The sequence below is a fragment of the Stylophora pistillata genome, chromosome 10 (assembly GCF_964205215.1).
Source record: "Stylophora pistillata chromosome 10, jaStyPist1.2, whole genome shotgun sequence".
Lineage (NCBI taxonomy): Eukaryota > Metazoa > Cnidaria > Anthozoa > Scleractinia > Pocilloporidae > Stylophora > Stylophora pistillata.
In genome coordinates this window covers 2,933,099-2,957,362 of record NC_142528.1, presented here as the reverse complement: position 1 = coordinate 2,957,362, position 24,264 = coordinate 2,933,099, and the positions used below count along the sequence as shown (strand labels likewise).

Below are 24,264 nucleotides of genomic sequence, written 5' to 3'. Positions count from 1 at the left end.
GAACGGTTTAACAGAGTATGAGCTGAGCGAATAACAGTTTAGCAATATATGGTAATGTTTTATGCCCAAGCCAAGCCAGATGTCTTAAGTTGCTGATAGGAGCATGATAGCGGGTTACAACTTGGGTTATGAATAAATTCAAAGCGACAGTGTGCCGATTAGTAAGTTTCTAACTAAACTGGTGAGATCCAATGAATTCCCGTTCTAGTCTGTTTTTTTCCTTTAATATCGTCCCACGCTTCGGGTGCAAACATTTATATTCATAAAAGATTTGAAATGAGACTGACTTAAATAAAGAGTAAATGAGAAATAATGCCACGTTAGCCAATGAGCAGCGCTGAAGGCAGACCTTGAGGCCTTATGAATTCATATCGCATAATTTTATTCTTCTAATTTATCCACAGTGTCTTTGACCCAAACCCCTTCTTTAAACTGAATCACAAAATGAAGAGAAATTTGAATCAAACAATTACTTATAAAACATGAACCATCACATAAATAGACAGCAGAATGGTTTGCAATGTTCTAGATTTAGAAATATGGAGTCAGTTGAATTGAAAACTCAATTTTTTTCCGAACAGCTTGTGCTGTCAGAATAAAAATAAACAACAAATAAAAAACTTTTTGCTCTGATTCATCGGTTCGCGCAGAGCCCTTGAAGTGTTAAATTTCTTGTGGTTACTTTATTCAATTTTATGTAGTGTTATCAACACAGGGTTCCACCAAAGTTAGAACCCAAAGTATACGTAGAGCCAAAGAGTCGTGCTAAATTCACAAAATTTTCGACTTGTGTTCGAGAGAAGTTGCGCTCACGCTGGTTTAACAATCTTGGACTGCAAAACTTTCGCTCAAATCGGACTTTATTCTTCACAATTCAACTTTGTACTGTCTACGATCTATCCATCTCAAGGTTACAAAATGCTGCATCTATTAGCTAAGGAACTCCTTACCCAGATGCGCAATTCCTAGTGAGAAACAAAGCTTGCTCACTTTCTAGAAGAATTCATGTGCATTAATTTCCTATCACACGAAAGTTTATTCAACACTCATATCGTGCTGCTAATCCATATGTGGCTAACGCCTTAGAAGTACCTGATATAATGCAACATTGTTTAATTTTATGCCGCTACGCTTCCTGTTACATTCTTCAAATCTCTTTTTTAGCGGGAGCGAAATTACGGCTTACTTGATGAACAGTCGAAAATATGATCATGATAAAACAACGAAATCGATTTTGAGCGTAGAAACGCTTCACGTGCGCAACATTCGTATCTCAATGTTTGAGGGTTTCATTCTTTTTTTTTTTTTATTATTAGTAAGGCCCTCTCAGCACATTTTATTTATTATAATTATAAAAATGAGGTATTCAAGGGAGAGGTGTATTTTAAACGAACATTAGAATTTTTTTCAGCTTTGACTATCTTTACTCTTTGTTACGAGCGACTTTCATTGCACTGTAACCGAATTGAGAAAAAAAAAAGAGAAAAACCGCCTGGGAAAATTAAATAATAAGAAGAAATAAGTGGACTGGTATAGGCAATATATAATATTCCATGTTGCTTATCCACATTTAAGCCTTGCAATTATATTTCGCATTAGGTCCTTTACAGAGTGTCGAACGTCGCTCATTCTCCAACAGTAGATAATAGGTTTCAGAGATGAATTTACAAAGATTAGGGTGCGACAGTAAAAAGAAAAATCGTTGTACCAATTTGGTATGGACTCAAAGAATTGCTTGGCAAGAAGAGAACAAAAAAAAGGCAAATAAAAAACTAAAAAAACCAAATATACATAAAATGTGTTGACGGCGGATTTCTGCAGTCTGACGGCATATGCTAATTTACCATTCCGTGCGGCTTGCTCTACTTGTGAAGCCTGAATCTGTTTTGCATGGAGTCTTACTGCAAAGTAAAGTCTGAAGCTTGTGACAGTTACAAAAATGAAGCAAAGACTCCAAAGGATGATTTTGATGTTGACTAATTTGATCGATGATTATTGATGAGCAAAGGACAAAGGGATGAAAGAATAGCACTGAGCACCCATGTAAAGATTACCAGACCAACAACCAGTTTGTGTGTCACAATTTCTCGATACCTGAGGTGGAGATGAATAGCTAGAAATCTGTCCAGACTCAGTGCCGTGATGGCAAGGAACGAGACGTTAACGAGTGCAAATTGGATGGCCCATAAAATATATGTACACGGGAACCCGCTAACTCAAATGCAATTGACAACGGCTGAGCTACTAAACCAACAGCGAGATCAGAAACGGCAAGATTCAGCAGCAATATTTTGAAAGGTTCTGGTAAAGAGGAAGTTTTCCGTATGGCTTGAATTGTTAGGCTGTTGAAAACGATCGTTACCAGTGCTGAAAGGGCGTTCAAGACGACATTAATGAAAAACGTTGAACCACGTGTGAGTTCATTAGCTGCCATTTTGCCACGAGGGAAGTTACAATTATCGATAGTTGGTCGTTTATGTGAAAAGTTCAATTCCACGCGGTTTTATTCAAGCTGAAAGCTTGTCAATTTGAAGATGCATGCAAATATTTAGTCTAAATCAAGCCAGATGTCTTCAGCTGCTTTGACAGGAGACATGCAAAATGAAGAGCTGACAGCATAGGATATGAATCAGTGCCCTAAATAAAGTACTAATATTCAATGTATTTTTAATCTATTCGATGTTTTATTGTGATATCATTCCTGGTTTCGATTTTGAGTCTTTATTCTCACGAAAGATTGGCAACGAGACTGAGACAAGGTAAAAATAAACGAAAAAAGGAGGCAACAAAGACCGTCATTGATAGAAAATGAGTATGAAATGGAAAAGTAAAAAATTGAGGAGCTCATGCTATGGGTATCAAGTTAAAACTAAGTGTAAAGAATAATAGCTTCTGGCTTTCAGACATATACCAGACTAAAACATTACGACTTAAGACTGAGGAGGTTCTACTAATCATCAAAACGTGGACGATGTTGTCCACCATACGGATGTCATAATCAGACAGATGAGTGATATTCTCCTATTCAATAACCAAACTCTTTGCATAAAAGCCATTCTAAGCTGAGATACGTCTTTTTCTTTTCATTTGTAACAGAAGGCTGCTTTGTTGTCAGAGTAAAAATAGAACAATTACTTAACAACTCTTTATTGCTCGTCATGAACAACTCTTCTTAAGGTAAAAAAAAAAACCTATGGAAGTCACGTCCATTTTCTTTCCTTTGCTAAATTCATCTTGAACAATTTTCGCTAGGCAACTTGGGAAGCGGCGGGGGGGACAGGGAAGGGAAGATTCTGGTTGTTGAGTCAAGATAAATTCACCAGATGCCCCTATGAGGCTCTGTAATAGTCCTATGACCTCCCTTCGCTCATTGGCAGTAAATTGTTAGTCAGTATTCTATAGTTCCCCTTTATACTTTGTTGGTAACGAACGATCCCCCTCCGTTTTCCCTGAAAAACCATGGGATCCCCCGGGAATTTCTCATTCTCTAGGGCAGCAAATAAGGACTGGTCCATTGGGATTAAGGAGTTTTAGCTCCCAAGCTTTATTAACCAAATGAACCATAGCTGCTTGGGTATCAGATTGGGTCTTGACATCTAAGAGGAGTCAATCTTAAGTTTGAGGGCGCCTGTTAACCGGAATTCAATTTCAGTTATTTTGAATAATCACTTTACATTTATCAGTTTCAATTCCATATCATAGTCAGGGAGCAAATGTTATAAAGTAAGGTCCCGTGTGAAGTTCGTGCTGAAAGCAAGCAGCTAGTGTAAAAGTGTTTATTAGGTCCTACTAAACATGAAAAGTTTTGGTGCCAGCTTTGCCACTTGCTGAGACCGCTTTTAAGGGGGGTTACATTCTGAACCATGAAATCTTCCGTGAAAACGAGGCTAAAATAAATAAATAAATAGTAATAAATAATAATTTAGCAATGGACATTCCACTTGGTAGTTCCTCCTTGTCCACTGTTTCCAGATCGAATTGGAATTTGGAATGTTGGTTTTTGCTAAAACACATAAATCCTCTTAACTTTGTTAATAACGGACGAAAATACACCAAACTTGCTTACATGATTGGGCATGATCGTCCCTGTTGATTTATGCTAATTTGCATAGGTCACGTGATCTTACGCGTGAAAGCGAGACTGAAACACATAATTGACTATAAATTTGTCCAAAAAAATCCTTATCATGCCAAACTTGCTCACCTTAGTCAGTTAGACATCTTGCATCGATTGATGCCACTTTGTAGTGTCACGTGACCCCATACATGGAAATGAGGCTGGATTGCAAAACACGCCAAAGGTGAACACATCATCCAGGACAATAACGTTGACTCATTGTAATGCATATTAATGCTGTATGTATAACATTTGAATGAAGAAAATAAAAGCTGAAACGGTGTAATGATAATGTATTTGGTTTGGCTTATATAACTTTATTATGAGCGATTTCTACAAACCTATTTCGCACAAATTCCTGTGGAGAGTTCATCACAGGAAACTGGGTAGTGAACAAGATTAAGGAGGTTCCCTTCTGTGCTGTTGGTGGTGATACTGCGTTGGAACACCTCAATCGATCCATGAAAGTTTCTGGCGGGCTTGTAGGAATCACTTTGAATGAGAGCGCACGAGCTAAGTTTTTCCTCATTGCCCCAGAACTTGCCCGACTCACAGCAGAAGCCAAGGCAATGGAAGGTCTCGTTCCGGAACGTGCACACCATCGAGAACTAAACTCAGCTGTTTTGACGCATGAAGATAACAGCATAAATAAGTTGACCGAGACAATCAAGACCTTCACCAATCCCTTTTCATCAGAACAGAGCACCAACACAGATCTGTACAAATTGGTCACAAACGGCTGTGATGAATGAGAAAACGAAGAAAGATCTTGTTAATAAGAGTGAAGAAGGGAGAAAGCTATTCAGTTCTTTTGTGCAAGAAAGGATCAAGACAGGAAAGATCAACCTCTGGGCTCCTGTAAGGAAGCGCAATCTTCTTACCTGGAAAACGAGTGCCAAGGTCATCAAAGTCAAAGGTAAAGACACGATCATCGAGTTAAAGGAGGACAGAAATCTGTTTGCTCGTTTGGCGATGGTGTGCAAGAGCCGCCCAGAAATTGAAATCCAAGAGGCTGTTGGCTTATAATAGTTCACTGTCTTTGTTTGCACGAGATGGTACCGTGTTGCATTGTTCTTGCAAGGATGCCCTTATGCATATCCTACAGAAGGAGATGGCCCTAGTACTAATACACAAGAAATCACCGTAGGACTCAAAGTCAGGATTGTTGATGGAATGGCCGAAGTCCAATCACTTGACAAGCCAGAGTGGATCAAGAACTGTAGAGACTTGGCTGAACATTTCACGAATCGCTTGCTTGTAAAATATAATGATTTACAAGAGCTCCGCATAATCTTCGACAGATATGATGTACCATTCTCACTAAAATCAGCAACACCAGTAAAACGACAAGGTGGCCATGCTCCCATTTATTATCGCATCACTGACTCTACCCAAATCGCCAAGGTGCCGATGAAGAAGCTTCTTGCCCATTCAAAGACCAAGGGCGAACTTACTATGTTTCTCGCAAAGAATGTGAAGGATAATGCTAATGGGAGACAAGTCGTTGTGGCATGGGGAAAGGAATGTGAGACAACGCACAGAGACGTTAGGCATTTACGAAGTACACAAGAAGAAGCCGACACGAAGATTATTTTATATGCTCTGGATGCCTCTGCTCAAGGTGCTACCCAACTCTCGATATATTCTCCTGACACTGACGCTCTTGTTTTGGCTCTCCGATGGTATCCAGATTTGTGCTCGAACTTTTGCTTTGTTACTGGGACCGGCAGTAGTCGTAGAGTTATCAACTTGAAGTCAATCGCAGACGCCCTTGGGCCCACTAAGACGGCTGCGCTGCCAGCATCTCATGCGTTGACCGGAGCAGATGTTACTGGGAGTTTCTCTGGAAAGGGAATAGCCACTTGTTGGGATGAGTTTGATAACGGCAGCACTCCTATCTTGCAAGCTCTTGCTAACCTCGGTTGTGGGGAACAGCCAGATGACGGCACAAGAAGTGGAGTGGAACAGCTGGTTTGTCGGATGTACCAAACAAAGACAGACATCAAAACTGTCAAAGCCCTCAGATGGTCCCTCCTTAAGAAAAATCAAGCTGAGTCTGAGAGGTTGCCGCCCACACAAGCTGCTCTCCATCAAGCCATACTGAGAGCGCACTACCAGCTTCTTGTTTGGAACAACGATCAAGTAGCAAACCCGGTGTTGCCCTCACCAGAAGGCTATGGATGGCAAGATGAAGATGGAAAGTGGATACCAGTCATGAAAAATCTTCCACCAGCTCCAGAGGCAATTATACAGCTTGTCCGATGCAAGTGCGCCAAGTCCCGTTGCTCTAACAACCGTTGTCAGTGTCAAAAAGCCGGACTTGTCTGTACTGATCTCTGTCTGTGCTCTGAAGATTGCCAGAACGAGTGTGCTGAGAGTGATGATGAGTATGATGAGGACGACGTCGAACAGGAACTTCCATAGGAATGGACAACTGAACAATGTATATAGATATTCAGTAAGACTTTTATGACTGTATATATAAAGTAGCAGTAGTCGCTATTATCATTTTCTGCCCTTGTTCCAATATACATGCGAAAATGAATACATGAAACCAGTATCATAAGTTGGCAAAATTATTGATTATGTGTACAAAATAGATTCTCAAATGGAGCCTCCGCAGTATTTCCTTTATCCGTCTCGTCCCTGTGCTATGGGCCATAGAACAATGATTAGTTGAAGTTATCTGAACTCGGATAACCAGGTTTATTTCTGCCTTGTTGTTGTTAATACATTTGGCAAGACAAATGCCATCCTACACCTTGCTACCACATATATCCAGCCCCGTTTCCATGTATGGGATCACCTGACACTACAAAGTAGCGCCAATCGATACAAGATGTCTAACTGACTAAGGTGAGCAAGTTTGGCATGATAAGGATTTTTTTGAACAAATTTTTGGAAAATTATGTGTTCCAGCCTCGCTTTCATGCGTAAGATCACGTGACCTATGTAAATTAGCATAAATCAACAGGGAGGATCATGCCCAATCATGTGAGCAAGTTTGGTGTATGTTCGTCCGTTATTAACAAAGTTATGAGGAATTATGTGTTTTTGCCTCGTTTTCAAGCTGGATTTCATGGGTCAGAATTTAACCCCTCCCCTTAAAAGCGGTCTGAGCAAGTTGCAAAGCTGGCACCAAAACTTTTCATGTTGAGTAGGTCCCAATGAACACTTTTACACTAGGTGCTTGCTTTCAGCTCGAACTTCACACGGGACCACATTTGCTCCCAGACTATCATCTCTTTGCGTCAATACTCCACTAAGTTTTGCAAACTACGCAGCCTTCTATAAACTAAAGTATGTATGTAAATCCTGTTTTGTCCAACCCGACAAAAAACTGTTTCATTGTCAGTTTTGCCTGCTTGATGCCAATCAAGAAATTAATGATTTATAATCTTCTGCACCAGCAATGTTGTTGCAGTCGAATAATTTTGTTTGGAATAAGGCATAAACTTGCGTCCGTGAACTAGTTTCTTTTCAAAGGGAGGGTGGCTAAAATCGCTATACACAATCACTGAATATATACAAAAGACTGCAGGGTCGCCGGGTACTTTGCTAAATTTTCCAAAACGCACCCTGTAAGGAGGCAACAAATGTATATGAACTCTGAGCGAAGTATAAAATTATACTTAAGTTACTAAGACATTCTTAAACTTTCCAAACTCAATTTAGTAGGCTTAAAAGTCACTGTTACATATTATGAAGCAAAATCTAAAAAACTTAGGAATTCAAATGTCGTAGACCCATGAATGGAAAGCCGAGTCAGTTCTGTAAAATTTTTCGATCTTGCTCATCCGTAATTCTGACATGAAAATATCTGTTGCAGTATGCTAATGATAGAATGCCGAATGTCTTTCATTCTCCAGCAGTGAATAATTGGATTCAATGACGAATTTACAAACATTAGTGTCTGAGAGAAAAAATACAAATGATATGATGCTGTGCTGCTGAAGCGATGTAGCCCAAAATTTAACCGGACAACAAGACTAGAATATATCGGCATGTAACAAACTATGAATACAAAATATAAATAGAATACGCTGACTGCAGATTTTCTCAGCTTCCTAGCATCCTCCATTCACCATTCGGTGCTGCTTGTTGAACTCAGTTCAACAAGCTGTAAGGCTTGAATTTGGTTTTTATGGCCTTTTGCTGCAAAATACAATCTGCAACTTATAATTGTTATGCAAATAAAAAACAAATACTCCAAATTACGAGGACTACAACTTTAACGTGAATCCAATTCTAGCAAACTACTGAAAAAATAATATCTAACAACCACGGTAAAATCACCGCACCAGCGACACACCTGTACGTCACAAGCTCCTAATATCTGGGATGAAGTTGAACAAGCAAGAATCTGTCCACGCTCAGGGCCATGACACCGAGGAACGATGTGTTAGAAAGTGCATGCAAATTTCCATCCAACAACTTGAGAGTAAATAGGCCATAGTACCTTGAAATCTTCAATGCAATAAATAATGGCTGGGCTATTAAACCAACAGCAAAATCAGAGACAGCAAGACTCAGCAGTAATATTTTTAAAAGCTTCGGTAACGATGACAAAGTCTTTCTCGTGAGGTGACTTGTTAAATTGTTCAAAATGATGGCTATCGGGACTGATAATGCGTTCAAGATAAGATTAACGATGCTTGCACTCGTCAAGTTGACTGTTTTTTCTTGCATTTCTATTCTGTACTATGTCAAACACTCTTCTGTGTTGGTGGCGAAGAGCGCTTAGTGATGAACCGCGACCACCCGACGGGGAGCTACGGATAACTTAATCTTTGTTGACGAGAGGCCGGTGATCTAAATTCTGTATCAGTAAGATCCGCACTAGTCCTAGTTATCTCAAAATGTTTTAATCAAAATTCGCAAAAAGCATTCTCGTCCTTTTTCTTGAATTAAAAAAAAATTCTGAAATTTAAGTAAAAGAGTTTTGAATTTCCTATATTTCATGAAACGAGCCTCTACTTTACATATTGGGATTGTCTAATATGCCAATGCATAGTGGGGGCAGCGAGACTCACAACTCAGGTTTCAAAACGGGTTTCTAGAAACAAATTAAGATTATTTATATAAACAGTGACCTGAGGGGATGACAGTCTGGAAAATTTGTTCCAATGAAGTGCGTCAGATGATCATACGTCACTCAGAAAATGAAAGGGTTATTTTTTTCATTTTGTTTTTGTGAAAAATTGAAATGAGACCGTAACCTTACTGTAATCCCAAGTTTCTAAGTACCAACTAATTTCCCTTCAAGAAAAAATATCTTTGTTTCAACGCAAAGATCTGAAGCATTAATACTTCCTCTGCCTGGTGGAAATGACGCAAAAGAACTTGATTACGTACTTTAATCATTTCCGTCAAGAAAAACAAAAACAAAAAGTCATATGGAGAATTGTCAGCGTAGCGTAACTGTTCTGGACATTTTTGAAAACACAACGGCTACAGGAAAAACAATGAAACCAGTTCTTAAACGCTTGGGTATCAACCAATTAACTGATAAGCCGCTATGGAAAGAACTTCCATGACTATCGTGTAGGAAATTAACTCTGAACTACCATTCACTTTAATTAATGGCAACGCACTCACGATTAAAGTGTGCCTCAGAGTTTGGTCTAGCTTGACCAATAGGAACACAGTACAACTTTAAGAAGAACGACTTTCGGCTACAGGTGTGCGGAAAAACCTGCGAGGCACTGAGAACTTAAGCGATATTGATTATTCAGAATTCATCGGTGGTTCTCCAAAAGGCTAAGCCCCATTTACTCCACTTTGATAATAACTTCAGACTCAGATTGTCGTCATGAAAAACGGTTTATTTTAAGGAATATTTGGATTGAGGCGCGGTGAGAAAAAAAACTTTACACCATATGCGCTTTGCATGAAGTATGTCAGTGTCAGTTAAAGAAAAGTAATCACCTATGAGGCTTCAAATATGCTATCTTCATTTTCTATTGAACGTGCAAAGGTTGTATCAAACACTCAGATCCGAACACAACGAAGATTGTCACATAAACCCACTTTTAATGTTTTTTTTTTTTTTTAATGGCATATTGAGCATCAGTAACCCACAAATCTAGCTGACAAAATCCGATCAAAACCAGAAGGGTACAGATTCTTATTGGAGCACTTATTAAAATTAAGATTTTTATGTATTTAGGTGTCTTATGATAGAACGAAATAATTTGGATATATCAACAAAGTTGAAGTGGTAAATTGGCCACCGTAACGATTACAAAAGCTGACGTTTCGAGCGTTAGCCCTTCGTCGGAGCGAATAGAGGAATTGTGGGTTGTGTGTACTTTTAAAGGCAGAGAATGGAGCTACGTTATTGGTAGGAACATAGCAACGAGAAAAACAAGAATAAATTAGTGGAATGAAAAGGGTTCGTTGATCCCTGTGGGATTTAAACTGCCGGTTTGAAAGATGAGCTTTTGTTCAAGATTTTTACGGCTTTCCGTGCTACCTAAGTGTAAGGAAAGACCGCAGATTGCCATGTGTTTCTTAGAATGATTAGGTAAATTAAAATGTCGAGCAACTGGTTTCGATGTGTCCTTGTCATTCCTTTCCCCGTCTCGAAGGTGTTCTCGGAATCGATCACCTAGTCTTCTGCCTGTTTCGCCCATATCTTTTTGCAATAAGTGTAAGTTATGCAATAGATTACATTGGCGGAGGTGCACGTGAAGTGATCGGTGATCTTAATGTATCGTTTAGGTTCTGATATTTTATCAGTGTTGTGAATGAAAGGGCACGTTTTAGTCAGACAGTCAGTCGCCAGTCAGTCAATAAGTCAGTCAGCCAGTCAGGTACCAGTGAGTGAGTCAGCCAGTATAAGACAACCGGTCCATTAGCCAGTCGCCAGTCAGCTAGCCAGTTAGGCACCAGTCTATTAACCAGTTAGTCAACAGTCCGTCAGCAAGGCAGTCAACCAGTCAGTCAAGGACTTTGAAAGGAGCCGGCAACGATGAAGTTGTCCTTATCGCGTGAAGTCTTGGACTTGATGGCGGTGAAGGATTTGAAGGCGTTCAAGACGAGATTAACGATGTACGAGACTTCCATTCTGTGGTCGTAAGGAAAACTGCTGTGAGCGTTGCCACAGCGATGTTTACAGTAAACTGTCTCCAGCACCGTTCACGGGCTGATGAACATGGTCTGCTTTAATGATGAACAGCTGCTCACATAAATTATTCTTAAGAATTCGTTTTGTTTGCTTGATACTAAAATTACCGCACCCTTTTATCTGCTGATACCACGTCAAGTCGATGCCTTTTTTTCTATCCTCACAAAGTCAAGATCAACAGGAGAAGTTTTTGTAATTTTTCCATCGCTGATATCTTGTAATATTTCAATGACTGTTTTTCTTCTTTCTTTTTGAGTAAAGTTTGTCAAATTCAATTTGTAAAATACGTGCCGGATTTTCATTATATTTCATTAGCATAGCGGCGAGGGGAAAACCCAATTTAGACTTCAGAGTCGGAATCAAATATTGGACTGAAATTTTCGAAAGTTAGGAATACATTCAACTGTCTTTTTTATGTTATTTTCATGAGTTTGTGGGAAAACTTAATCATGAGAAAAAGAGAATAATTCTGAACTATTTTATTTTCCCTAAAACCATATTATTCATCGCAGCCGATTGTGAGTACTAGTAAATTCAATCAAGGACGGGTTCACCTGCCCTTCTTAAAATTAGCTTTTTCCAATGAATAAACAATCGCCGCCCGAAACCCATCAAGAAAGCTTTAGTAAAGAGTGTACTGAGAGAAAAAGTGCACTTTGGCTTAAGTCAACGACTATACTTTTATTTCATTCTCTTTGTATATCTGTATGAGTGGCCAAAGACGAGGAAGAAAACTTTCAAACTCATAATTATTATTTCTGCTTTAATTAAGTTTAGATAAGATCTGTATTGGCTTGGAAAAAATAAAAGAAACACGTCCAGAGAGAAAACGTCTGGACCTACAATTTTCTACATATATCAATTCATTATCTATATACAAGAGTAAGTGTCTACACAAGTTCGAAAAGACATCTATTAAAAAAGCAACGTTTAAAACGTTCGGTTCTAACTATAGGCAGGATGTAATTATGTCCTCTTTTCCTGAGGCTCTTAGCTCTCTGAGCTGGTAAAAGTTCATGTAATGGTTCAAGTTTGCTCCATTAAAGGAATTTCTCGGAAGAGGAGCCTGTTGTGACGTTTTTAACATAATCTATGTTTTGGTTCATTGACATCTCTGTCGATTGCAGTATAAAAGTCCTTTTTTCTTCTCAGTCCTATTGCAAGTGAACTGAGCATATACTTAAGAGAATACATTTTTATGTTTTCGTAATGATAACAAGAAAGTCTATTATCTGGATGAAATTAATCATTCTCCTTTTCAGGGCAACTTTCGATTCAAATTATTTTTATGGTCTTTTTATTTACTCAGGGAGTGAAACTGGTTTGAATGCGGAACAAGCTTTTCCTATATTTTGACTTTAGTAGACACTACTGTCTGCCCTATTAAACATTCATGAAGCTGCGGAAACTTTTCGAAAATATACACATAATAGATATACTTCTCAAAACGACCTGAACGGATATCATTACCCGCTCAGCATGTTGAGGTGCCTATCATTGTCGCTGACAACAAAACGTCCTTCTAAGCACGCTCATTAGCCTCACTATATTATGAAATGTTGCTCCTGGGTTCAAGGGCTCTTCTTAGACTTTCTCAGTCTTTTTTTTTTGTTTAATCTGATGGCGGCAGCTTTATTCAGCTAAATTATGAACGTTTAGTCAGACGTTTAGTCAGACATTGGATATATTCTGTATATTAACATTTTATGTGTTTTATTTTTTATAAAAAAATTATGTTGGGTATTCATTTTCGAGTAAAATAGTTGAGTGATCAGTTTTAGTTCGTCTTCTTCTACGATGAAAGAATTTTACAGACTAGACAAGCCTCGCGGTATTTATTCAGAGTAAAAGGATTAATTGGTCTCCGAATGCATTTATGATATACGTATGTGAAGTAGATTATGATGGCTGCACACGTTGAGACCGATTTTTCAGCGGAAATAATCAACGTCACTTTTCTGCCCCTTGGAAACACTTATGGCAGGGACAGTCACACTCAGACGATAGTGATCTGAGCGCACATTCTACTGAAAACACGCGGGTGATGCATGTGTTATACTGCGGGTTTTTTATTCTGCGATTCAGTTATCCATGAAAGTAAATGACTCATATTTTGAGTAGGGGATAATTTCTTCTTCCATAATATATAGGGGCTTTCGATTGAGGCTCTATTCAGCTGTGAGAAAATAAACAAAATACCGTTTTTACTTCAAAATATTTATTAATCTTAGAAACAGGCTTGTAAGGATGAAAGCGTAGTCTTTGCATTTTCCTAGCTGAGTATATATCGCGCTCTACTTTTATGTATCGAGCACTGTAAAACGGAAAAATCGAAATGCAGACTTTTTAATAATAATTTTGTGTGGGAAGAGGGTTGTTTGGTATAATAAGCGGTGGGCTGTGTAGGCGGAGGGTTGGCTTGAATGACAATAAACTGCGGGTATGTTTGGTCAATTTAAGGAGGCTCGAAAGGGTTATTTTTGACCGCGCGGAGAATGAATTCCAAGGTACATGGAAGCAAATTACTCGCGAGAGTAATAAGCGATGGCGCGCGCGATCAGATCCGCGGCCGAGTTGTAAACAAAGATGGCCGCAATGAGCGTTTCAAAATTTCCAGGTACCTCTATTGTTTCCAGCGGAAGTGGTTGTTTGAGAAACAAAAATGGAAAGTTTACTTCTTGAAAGTAGGTAGGAAAATATTTTGATGGCAGGACTTTTGCCGAAAGTGGTCAAAAAAAGTTTATTTAACGAGCTAAAGGAGGATGGTGAAGTCAACACCCCATGAATAAAGTCGCGACGAGTGTATTCGGTACGTCTTACTTAGTTCCGCGAAAAATTTAAGTGGATACTTGTGAGTGCTACGATTTGTTTTGCATTGGATTTTATTTCTATTAAAATGAAAGGACCGAGAACTTTCCTAAACAACTCACCGGAAGATGAAAAGCAAAATGAAATCATTGTTGGATCCAGGATGGTAAACATTGAAAGTATGTTTTATGAACGGAAATTAAGAAGTGTAAATGTTGCCATTAAAAAAAAAAAAACAACATTATTTTCGGTAAACAAGAGATCGTTAAAATGTAGATGAGACTTTAATTCTAATTCAACCAGAAACGGTAAAATTAAAATAAAATATTCATCTAAAACTTGTGAGAAAGATTGTTGATATTTCACTCGATAAACTGTAAATTACAACTACGAAAATGCAGACTCGCATTTGTTAAGAAAGCATTGGAAATTTGTTTTTTTGTTTTCCATTTAAAACGGAGTAATGAAAATTCACGGCCATGACAGTGGCAAAGAGAAAAAATGGAAAATGAAACCAAGGCTTGTTCATACCCGTAGTAACTTGAAAAATATAGAAATTCGCGAAATCTGTGACGACCAACAAATTACTCTTGTATATGAAATCCTGATTTCCGCTTAGTTTGACGCTAATGACAATCTGGAAAACGTCAAAGCAAATTCTTTTAACTCCAAATTGTTTTCACTCCTCCACTTCAAATTGCACACAAACAATTATAGGGTCAATCATGGTAAATGTGTATCGCCGAATCAGGCCTTCGATCAAGCCATCTTCTCGGAACAACGACAGGATACCATCCAGACGTCTGATGGAAAGCTTCATCTTTCGACAAACATGGTCCAGAAGCTGGCAGAGGCTGGTTAGTCTCATGTTATACTACAATCTCTGTACGAGAAACTCAACATTGACGGTCTCAATGTTGTACTGGCATTGGCGCCACCTTCAAAATCAACTTGTCATCATATATCGTATTCCGCAAGAGAATTCTCTCCGGAACGTTCTTACATTTCCAGCTGTCGTAATGGTAAGCAGTCTGAGTCTCAAATGATGATTTATTTTTCAGGAATGTGTAAAATCATGAAACAATGTGAATCCATCTTCAGGATGTACGATTTTTCCACGCGGAGGGCATCCACCGATTAATCGCGCGGACACTGACTCATCCTCGCGAAAATGAGCCCTGGAGTCAGCGGTATCGTTTAAAGCGCGTGACCGGATATAAAAGTGTAAGCTAAAATTGTAAAAACCGGAAATAAAGCTTGCTAAGTTGATGAACTCATATCTCGAAAATTAGTTCGGTGACCTACCCTGATTTTTCGTGTACAAATTATTTTCATCATTACACATTCCTGAAGAAAATTTAAAAAAAATTTATTTAGTGGAAAATTTTTTACATTTTAAAACAGCATTTTCCTATATAATTCAAGTTCTACTAGTTAGTTTTTTTTATATCACTTATACAGATCGTGAATGTGATGATGTTAAATAAATCTGAAAAAAAAAATAGGTCACCGACTTTGTTTTTTAGATATCTTTCAAAAACTGAGTTTTAGAAGGTCTTTTAGCACTACTGTACCGTTGCCATGGCAACAGATGATGCCTGACGAGCGACCTTAAAAGATTGCCCTAACATAGTGTTAGGCATATGTCAAGTCATTATCCCGATGATAAGTTTGACAGTCCTGATATCTTTTACTGATTGGCACCTACTGTTAATTGTGGAATACCCTTTCGAGCCTCCTTAAACCGAAATATTTTGTAAAGATGCGTGCCATTCACAAAACCTAAAAGCAAACAAAACAAAGGGGTGCATTACTCATAACTGAAGAAATTTGATCCAACTATGATCACTAAGTCCTCTGGGGTACTTAAAACCGAATAACATTTTCAAGGCCCGTCTAAACGCACGCAAGATTTCAACGCAACATTGTTGGATCGTGCGATAAAAAATGTTGAGAAGAACCTGGCCAAACGAGAGCAATATTTTGCAACATCCAAAAATGTTGCACCAAAAATTTGACCGCTTGAAACAACACCAACCCACAATTCAATGGGGTGGCCATAGGTGTGGAACACGTTGCGCTCAACAACGTTGCAAGATCTTGCGTTGAAATTTTGATAGCGTTTGGCCGAGCCTAAGTTTCATGATGATTCTGATTTTTACATAATCGATGCCAAATAAACACTTTTATAAATACAAATTTTGTAGGCATTATCCGGTTAGTGGGTTTCCTCTTATTTGTTTATGTCCAATAACTGCTGCGAGAACTATGAGACGTGTTTATCGAATGTCATTTGGATTCGTTTGGGAAGGAAGGGTCAGATAATATATTCTGGATCTTTATTTGTTTCAAGATTTGTAAACCCGAAGTGTAAAACAACCTTTAAAAAAGCGTAAAATGAAAATATAAAAGCTTCCACTCAAGGAAAAGCGACAGAATTTTTAAAAAAAGACACTTTCCCTGAATTCATTTCGTCAGAGAGTTGTCGGCGTCTACTGTGGAAGCAACTAAAAGGTCAATTCAAAGTTTAATTATATGGTTTTTGGCTGAGCGACAACGCTGTATCAGTCAGAAGTTCTTTGTCTTTCCATCGATGCAAAATTATTGAGCCATGAAAATTGAGGTGTTTTTTGTTTGATTTTTTTTTATGTGATAGCTCTCTAATATATTGTAGTACTAGAAAAAGTAGATAGCTGAAGCTCTCTATTCTAATTCCAATTATCACCATGCTTAACATTTGTATTCAAATTACATAGAACTTTCCTTTTAAGATATGTACAATAGCAACCGACACGCTTTGATGTGTGCCTTTTCATGCTGCATCTAAATTAGGCTATCATAAATACAAGCACTTATTTTCTGTGCCAATGTCGTTAGCAGAGGAGCAACAGCAAAAATTGCACTAATATTCTCGTTTAGACAGGCTCCCTACGGTGATTTTGTCCTTATTACTAGAGATCAATTTTTAATATTACAAGTAAACCATTTTATTATTACTTTATGCAGGCTGTTAGTTCAAAAAGCTTATGAAGTTATGTTATTGTATCCACTCACATAAGAACTGTCAGGTGCAATAGCCATAGGAGTTCGACTTGTTATTTTTCTGTGTCGCTCACTTTCCGCACAGGTGTATATTTTTGAGAGTGTTAATGATGGTTTGTCGAATGTGCCTCATACTCCAACAGTAAATAACGGGGTTTAGCGATGAATTCATGCACACAAGAGTCCAACTGTAAAACCTAAAAGTTTCCAAAGCAACGCTAGGCTCGTTATTGGCAGTAGTAGCAATACTAGTGCAGTATTCAGGCAAATTACAGAGCAAGTACACAAGATACACGTAAAATGTAGTAATGGCAATTTTCCTCATCCTTGCGGTTTGTTCCATGTCACCGTCATCCTGCTCGGCTCGCCGCACTCGCAAGGACTGAATTTCCCTCATGTGGCGTCGTACAACAAAATAAATCCTGCAGTAAACTAATCCTGTGCACATAAAACAGAACCCAAGGACAACATGAAGGAAAATCGGATGGGAGGGAGGCATCCAAATGTTGCAAGATACTCCAAGAAATACACTGAACATCCAGATTGATATCACAGCCAAAACAAAGTGTCTGTGAGTGATAAGCTCCTGATATCTGAGATGAAGATGTACAGCGAGGAATCTGTCCATGCTGAGGGCGAAAACACTGATAATTGAAACTATGGAGAGGGTATCCGCGATGGCATGCATGGCTTTATTTGTTGAATCGTCAACAAAATCGGGGCTTTTCAACCCTCTAACTAAAAGCACAACGTAATAAGGTTGTACAAATATACCAACACCAAGATCTGAGATAGCAAGACTCAGTAGAAATGTCCTTAACGGCCTCGGTAGCGACGAGGTTTTTCTCATTGCGTAAATTGTTATGATGTTCAATGTGATGGCGGTGTAGGATAACAATGCGTTGAGCACACAATTGGCGACTATCGATGAACGATCGGGACCCTCAGCGCTTGTCATTGTTTAGGACGCAGATGAAGATCAAACGCGTGGATAGTCGACCAGGAGACTAACAGTGGACAAAATGGTAACTTCTCGTGAACGAAAGCAGCTTTAAATTATCTATGACTTCCCGGCGATCTTGATTGATGAATTTTGATATTAATTGCCATCTGCCAAACCATTTGGGGGCCTACCTCCCGTGAACCTGCAAAAATTAATTAGGGAAAACCTTTTTCTCGTAATATGTCCTCCGAGTATGATGTTTATAAAGCAAGGGAGAAGGCCAATTGAAGAAGACTTTAAGATTCTTTATTTCTCGTTTGTTTTTGTTGTATATGAACATCCGAAAATGAAATGAAAATTGAATTGCCTTTTGAATTTACATAATAATGACAACAACGTCAGTTTGAATTCTCTTACGCGGAAGCATTTCGTATGGTAGAATTTCCATTGAAAACCAATTCTGTTTGTAAACAATGATAATCGATCACTATACGCGATAAATTTACAGAAACTGATGACAGTTTCAAAAGCGAGATTCACTGACTTTGATGGTCAGATGCAAATTTGTTATGGCCCGATAATTGATAATTTTACGCGATGAATTTACTGAAAATCGATGACAGTTTCAAAAGTGTATTTATTGACTCTGATGGTCAGATGGTCTCTGCAAATTTGTTATGCCACGTTTATTCCAAGTTATAGCAAAAGTCAAAATCAATTAGACAATAAGGGTACCTTCGTCCTGATCCCTAAACTGGTCACATGGAGGCTTTTTCAAGTGCAACGATGTTCCATTTTGGCCGTAGAAATTTTCAGAAGAGTTTATAATAGTTTGATGTGCATGAACGATATTTCCGTGTAAGATCACTGAAACTTAAAGATGTTCTGACAGATGGTTTAAATGTTTTGAGTTGTAAAGTCATATATAACTCAGTTTTGATTGATCTCCACAGTAAAACGTATTCTGATTTTTAGGTAGTTTGGTCTGGTGTTCCTCCAGGGTTGAGGAAGTTTATACAAAGTCTTTCAAGGAGTATTAAACGTCATTTTAAACGTCACTCTTTTTTATTACAAAAAAAAAGCAGTATTGTAGCTCCCATTGCGGGCCTATGTTTACGTGAACATCTGGGCAATCGCCTATGTGCTTTGAAGGGGAAAATCATCGCGTTCATTCCAAAAATGTTTTGTTCCGTGTATTGTGGTTGTTTGTAAACCCTAAGCTCGAACAGTCGGTGAGTTTACCATTTCAGTTGTTTATGTTGTAATTTCGTTTGTTTTAAGCGTGTGTTCTCTTTGCAGAAAACCTCTCCTTTGCTGGTTAGTCGAGTTTTCGACACAAGCAAATGTTTCTGTGAAATAAACAACAAGTATATCGTTGTGATATCGTTCACTTGTGGCTTTGGAGCTTCTGAATTGTTTTCCTCTTCACAGGACACAATAAGTATCTTCAAATATGGAACATTCTAGTAAAATAATTAATTTTAGAAGCAACCTTTCAACGTCCTTAAGGTATCACACTACCTGTGACGTTTGGTATTCAGAATAATTTGCAAAGTTAGGTAACTAACCAAGTCGCGCTCCTCAAAATTCTATTTCAAAGTATTGAGGGAATGCATGTAAAAGTTAAATCTACAAAAAATAAATAAATATTTTGAAAGCGCGCTGTAGCGGATGAAACTTCACCATCTTTCCAGCGTTTTGTGATGACGTTATAGTTTATGAATTTCAGATGGTCATATATTCTCATCCAAGTATATCTCTATTAGCTAGCATTAAATTAGCTATATGGAGAGTTATCGGAATCACGAATAGAAGATCTCGTATATACAATTTAACAGGCATTCCAGTTTTATAAAATCAATTTTAGGCGTTATGGCTGATTCAGCTTGTCAGCTGCATGGACACACGCGTTCAATTTGATTTGTACCACTCCTGATATGTCACATGAAATTTTGAACAAATTTCGATGGTTACCGGCGGAACGGTTTAACAGAGTATGAGCTGAGCGAATAACAGTTTAGCAATATACGGTAATGTTTTATGCCCAAGCCAAGCCAGATGTCTTAAGTTCCTGATAGGAGCATGATGGCGGGTTACAACTTGGGTTATGAGTAAATTCAAAGCGACAGTGTGCCGATTAGTAAGTTTCTAAGTAAACTGGTGAGATCCAATGAATTCCCGTTCTAGTCTGTTTTTTATCTTGTGATGTCGTCTCACGCTTCGGGTGCAAACATTTATATTCATAAAAGATTTGAAATGAGACTGACTTAAATAAAGAGTAAATGAGAAATAATGCCACGTTAGCCAATGAGCAGCGCTGAAGGCAGACCTTGAGGCCTTATGAATTCATATCGCATAATTTTATTCTACTAATTTATCCACAGTGCCTTTGAACCGAACCCCTTTTTTAAACTGAATCACAATGAAAATGTAAAGTCTGAAGCTTGTAACAGTTATGAAAATGAAGCAAAGGCTCCAAAAGATGATTTTGATGTTGACTAATTTTGATTCATCAGTAGTGACCCAAACGCAAACGGATGAAAGAATAGCATTGAGCACCCATGCTAAGATTACCAGACAAAGAACGTGTTTGTGGGTCACAAGTTCTCGATATTTGAGGCGGAGATGAATAGCCAGGAATCTGTCTAGACTTAGTGCCATGATACTAAAGAACGAAATGTTAGCGATTGCAAATTGGATGAGCCATAAACTTTTGATATCAAGGTTACTTCAGACACTTGCAATAAACAACGGCTGAGCTACTAAATCGACTGCGAGATCAGAGACGGCAAGATTCAGCAGCAACATTTTCAAAGGTTTTGGTAAAGAGGAAGTTTTCCGTATGGCTTGAATTGTTATACTGTTGAAAACGATCGCTATCAATGCTGCTGAAAGGGCGCTCAAGACGACATTAATGAAATACGTAGAATGTCGTGTACGTTCATCATCCGCCATTTTGCTACGAGGGAAGTTACTCGTTTATATGAAAAGTTCAATTCCACGCGGTTTTATTCAAGCTGAAAGCTTGTCAATTTGAAGATGCATGCAAATATTTAGTCTAAACGAAGCCAGATGTCTTCAGCTGCTTTGAGAGGAGACATGCAAAATGAAGAGCTAAAAACATGGGATATGAATCATAGTGCCCCAAATGAAGTACTAATATTCAATGTGTTTCTAATCTACTCGATGTTTTATTGTGATATCATTCCTGGTTTCGATTTCAAGTCTTTATTTTCACGAAAGATATTGGCAACGAGACTGAGACAAGGTAAAAAAAAAAAAAACTAAAAAAGGAGGAAACAAACATGGTCATTGAAAGCAAATGAGTATGAAATAAAAAAGTAAAAAATCGAGTGCTCATGCTATGGGTATCAAGTTAAAACTAAGTGTAAAGAATAATAGCTTCTGGCTTTCAGACATATACCAAACTAAAAAATTACGACTTAAGACTGAGGAGGTTTTACTAATCATCAAGATATCGACGATGTTTCCCACCATTTGGATGTCATAATTAGACAGATGAGCGGTATTCTCCTGTTCAATAACCAAACTATTTGCATAAAAGCCATTCAAAGCTGAGTTACGTCTTCTTTTTTTAATTTGTGACAGAAGGCTGCTTTGTTGTCAGAGTAAAAATAGAACAATTACTTGAGAACTCTTTATTGCGCGTCATGAACAACTCTTCATAAGTTTTAAAAAAATACCTATGGAACTCACGTCCTTTTTCTTTCCTTTGCCAAATTCATCTTGAAAAATTTTCGTAAGACAACGTGGGGAAGGGGGGGAGGGAGGGAAGAGAGGATTCTGGTTGTTGAGTCAAGATAAATTCACCAGATGCCCCTATAAGGCTCTGTAATAGTCCTATAACCCCCTACGCTCATTGACAGTAAATTGTTAGTCAGTATTCTATAGTTCTCCTTTATACTCTGTTGACAACGACCGATCCCTCCTCCGCTCTCCCTGAAAAAACCATGGGATCCCCTCGGAATCTCCCACTCTCTAAGGCAATAAATAAGGACTGGTCCCTTGGGATTAAGGAGTCTTAGCTCCTAAGCTTTATTAACCATAGCTGCTTGGGTACCAGATTGGGTCTTGACATCTAAGAGGAGTCAATGTTCAGTTTGAGGGGGCCCGTTAACCGGCATTCGATTTCAGTTATTTTGAATAATCACTTTACTTTTATCAGTTTTAATTTCATATAATCTTTCGCATCAATACTCCACTAAGTTTTACAAACTGCGCAACCTTCTATAAACTAAAGTATGTATGTAAATCCTGCTTTGTCCCACCCGACAAAAAACTGTGTCATTGTCAGTTTTGCCTGATTAGCTGTAAAGTTGATGCCAATCAAGAAATGAATGATTTATAATCTTCTGCACCAGCAATGATCGTAAACCGGTAGAAAATCTTGTGATCTTGAATATTTCCTCTTTTTACCATACCAAAATTTATTTCCAGGGGTGTTGCAGTCGAATAATTTTGTTTGGAATAAGGCATAAACTTGCGTCCGTGAACTAGTTTCTTTTCAAAGGGAGGGTGGCTAAAATCGCTTGACACAATCACTGAATACATACAAAAGACTACAGGGTCGGTACTTTGCTAAATTTTCCAAAACGCACCCCGAATAAGGAGGCAACAAATGTATATGATCGAATTCTGAGCGAAGTTTATACTTAAGTTACTAAGACATTATTAACCTTTCCAACCTCAATTTAGTAGGTTTAAAAGTCACTGTTACATAAATTTAAAGCAAAATCTTAAAAAACTTAGGAATTCAAATGTTGTAGACACATGAATGGAAAGCCGAGTCAGTTCTGTAAAATTTTTCTATCTTGATCATCCATAATTCTGACATGAAAATATCTGTCGCAGTATGCCAATGGTAGAATATCGAATGTCTTTCATTCTCCAATAGTAAATAATTGGACTCAACGAGGAATTTACAAACGTTAGAGTCTGAGAGAAACAATAAAAATGACATGATGCTGTGCTGCTGAAGCGATGTAGCCCAAAATTTAACCGGACAACAACACTAGTAAGAATATATTAGCATGTAACAAACTATGAATACAAAATATAAATAGAATACCCTGACGACTGCAGATTTTCTCTGCTTCCTAGCATCGTCCATTCACCATTCGGCGCTGCTTGTTGAACTTGTAGGGCTTCAATTTGATTTTTATGGCGTTTTGCTGCAAAATAAAGTCTGCAACTTGTAACTGCTATGCAAATAAAACAAATACTCCAAATTACGGTAACTACAACTTTAAGGTGGATCCAATTCAAGGAAACTGCTGAAAAAACAATATTTAACACCCACGGTAAAATCACCACACCAACGACACGCCTGTACGTCACAAGCTCCTAATATCTGAGATGAATTTGAACAGCCAAGAAACTGTCCACGCTCAGAGCCATGACACCGAGGAACAATGTGTTAGAAAGTGCATGCAGATTTCCACCGAACAACTTGACAGTAAATGGGCTATAGTACCTTGAAATCTTCAATGCAATTAATAATGGCCGGGCTATTAAACCAACAGCAAAATCAGAGACAGCAAGACTCAGCAGTAATATTTTTAGAAGCTTTGGTGACGACGACAGTCTTTCTCATGACGTGGATTGTTAAATTGTTCAAAATGATGGCTATCGGGGGATGTTATTAAAACTGGTAACGGGAAAGGGATAATAAGGAACGGGGAAAGGGGAAAGGGGAACGGGGAACGGCGAATAGGGAACGGGTGTACAACGGTAACCCACCTGAGAATTCAAAATGGCAGCGTAAACGATGTTTACAAACACTGATTTTATCGCTAGGTCGCCGCTTGCAGCGAAATTAGACGACTCGCTTTTATTTAACTACTGCCAAGGCGAAGCCACGAAGCCTAGTATTCTGAGGCGAGTATTCGAAGTCAACGTTTCTGCAATGGCTGCCACCATCTGTTCTGACGTCCCTCTTTGTTTCTCCTTCTTGAAATTTGCATCTTTTGGCAGGGTTTGGGTATGTTGGTTGTTTGCATTGCCCAACAGCATTTTTTGCAGATAAGTAGCAAGGAGGTAATATTTTATATTAACAAAAATGAGCTAGGAAACGTAATAACCAGCCTAGTTATTGAAGTTACCGCATGCAGATATCTGCTTACCTTACCGCAAAATAACATCAGGAACATATCATTGTATCGACCCATAAACTTCCATGTAAACAATAGAGAAATCAAACATTGA

General features: G+C 38.3%; 1 protein-coding gene and 1 pseudogene across 1 annotated transcript; one reads left to right on the top strand and one right to left on the bottom strand.

The window, feature by feature from the left end:
- Positions 1 to 751: 751 nt before the first annotated feature.
- Positions 752 to 3,109, bottom strand: LOC148721383 (adenosine receptor A2b-like; annotated as a pseudogene).
- Positions 3,110 to 4,861: 1,752 nt separating this feature from the next.
- On the top strand, positions 4,862 to 6,541 carry LOC148721382 (uncharacterized). Its single transcript, XM_088736154.1, has 2 exons — positions 4,862 to 5,033; positions 5,199 to 6,541. Exons 1-2 carry the CDS (start codon positions 4,862 to 4,864, stop codon positions 6,539 to 6,541), a joined length of 1,515 nt encoding a protein of 504 aa, XP_088592280.1.
- Positions 6,542 to 24,264: the final 17,723 nt, after the last annotated feature.

Bases quoted from the DNA above. Each gene is read 5' to 3' on its own strand.
- LOC148721382 (XM_088736154.1), top strand. From the start codon at position 4,862: ATGAATGAGAAAACGAAGAAAGATCTTGTTAATAAGAGTGAAGAAGGG. The intron at 5,034-5,198 runs GTAAAGACACGA...TGTTCTTGCAAG, and splicing joins CAAGGTCATCAAAGTCAAAG to GATGCCCTTATGCATATCCT.